This window comes from Eurypyga helias, unplaced genomic scaffold (genome assembly GCF_000690775.1).
Source record: "Eurypyga helias isolate BGI_N326 unplaced genomic scaffold, ASM69077v1 scaffold22941, whole genome shotgun sequence".
Taxonomy (NCBI): Eukaryota; Metazoa; Chordata; class Aves; order Eurypygiformes; family Eurypygidae; genus Eurypyga; species Eurypyga helias.
This window is the reverse complement of record NW_010230463.1, coordinates 3,320-4,728: the sequence shown is the minus strand read 5'-3', so window position 1 is coordinate 4,728 and position 1,409 is coordinate 3,320. Positions and strand designations below refer to the sequence as shown.

Sequence of the window (1,409 nt, the reverse complement as noted above, 5' to 3'; positions counted from 1 at the left end):
GGTGGAGGTGCTGCAGGGTACACCCCATGCTCCCCCATTCCTGGCACCGCTTGGCTCCCCAACAACCAGGCTGGGAGAGGGCTTGGCACTCACACCCTGGGATTGGGGTGCCATGTTGCGTGTTTTTGGGTCACGAGATTAAATCAGGCCAGGGAGGTCTCAGGGCGCTGCCCAACCTCACCCTAGCGAACAGCCTGCCAAGGGGAGGGGGGTCTTCTCCCCAGGATTCGTTGCCCCCTCAGCCACACACCACCCAGTAACGAACACATGGATGCAGAGGTGACCATCGCCAGGTCCACGGCGGAAGACCCTTCCCCAGGACCACGCATCTCCTAGCCACAAACCCCACGGCCCAAAGGGGCAGGAGCGTTCAGATCCAGCCCTGTTGGAGCCCTCCCAAAACTCAGGCTCTTACTCGGTAGTCGCTGGAGGTCACGTAGAAGATGGGCAGGAAGGCCAGCCAGATGATGCAGGTTGTGTACATGGTGAACCCGATGAACTTGGCCTCGTTGAAGTTTTCGGGGCATTTCCGTGTCTTGAAGGCGTAGACCGTGCAGAGGACGATCAAGAGGACGTTGTAGGTGAGTGAAATGAGCATGTTGGAGTCGCGGCTGTTGCACTTGAGGGTGACGATGTACCGCTTGTCGGGCTCGGTCTCCTTGCCCGTGCCGGGGGTCTCCACCAGCAGCCAGATGACGACGATGATCAGCTGGCAAGAGATGAGGGCCATGCAGATGATGACCTGCGACGTGGGGCTTATGAACCGGGGGCGCTGGACCCCCTCCTTCACCCCGCTGAAGATCCTGGCGATGCGATTCGTCTTGGTCAAGAGGGCCGAATAGCAGACGGCGAAGGACGTGCCCAGCCCCAGACGCCGGAGCGTGCACACCTCGGTGGAAGGCTTCGCGATGAAGATGAAGGTCATGCTGTAGCACATGAGGACCCCGGTCAGGAGAATGTAGCAGAGCTCCCGGCCGGAAGCTTTCACGATCGGGGTGTCGTTGTTCTTCATGAAGACTCCGAAGACAAAGAGGGTGGAGAGAAAACCCAGGCAGGAGATAGTGACGGGGCCGATGGCCCAGGCGTCTTTCCAGCGGATGTACTCCTGGGGCAACTCGTAGCAGCCGTTCAGGGTCTCGTTGGGCCAGTAACCAAGACCGCAGTCCATGCAGGTGAACTCGTCCAGCAGGTACTCGTAGGGCTGGCAGGGGATGCAGATCCAGCAGCATATGTCTCCGGGCTGCATGCTCTTTATCTCGTTCTTCTTGCAGGGGTCGCTGCACTGGGACACAGGGATGGAGGCCTCAGCCCACGGGATGAGGCTGGTGTTGAGGATGAGCCCCTCAGCCCAGTAGCCCACCTTCTGATACTGGTGTCGCCCGTCCACACGGTGGTAGTTGAAGATGTTG

General features: G+C 59.8%; 1 protein-coding gene across 1 annotated transcript in view; it reads right to left on the bottom strand.

Annotated features, from left to right (window-relative positions):
• The window catches only part of GRM2 (glutamate receptor, metabotropic 2), a gene marked incomplete at both ends in the record, with an annotated part of 5,220 nt that overhangs the window by 501 nt on the left and 3,310 nt on the right, over positions 1-1,409 (bottom strand). The window contains one exon of the mRNA XM_010160769.1: positions 416-1,402. Within this exon, the coding sequence (XP_010159071.1) occupies positions 416-1,402 (987 nt within the window). The remainder of the gene's footprint in view (positions 1-415; positions 1,403-1,409) is intronic.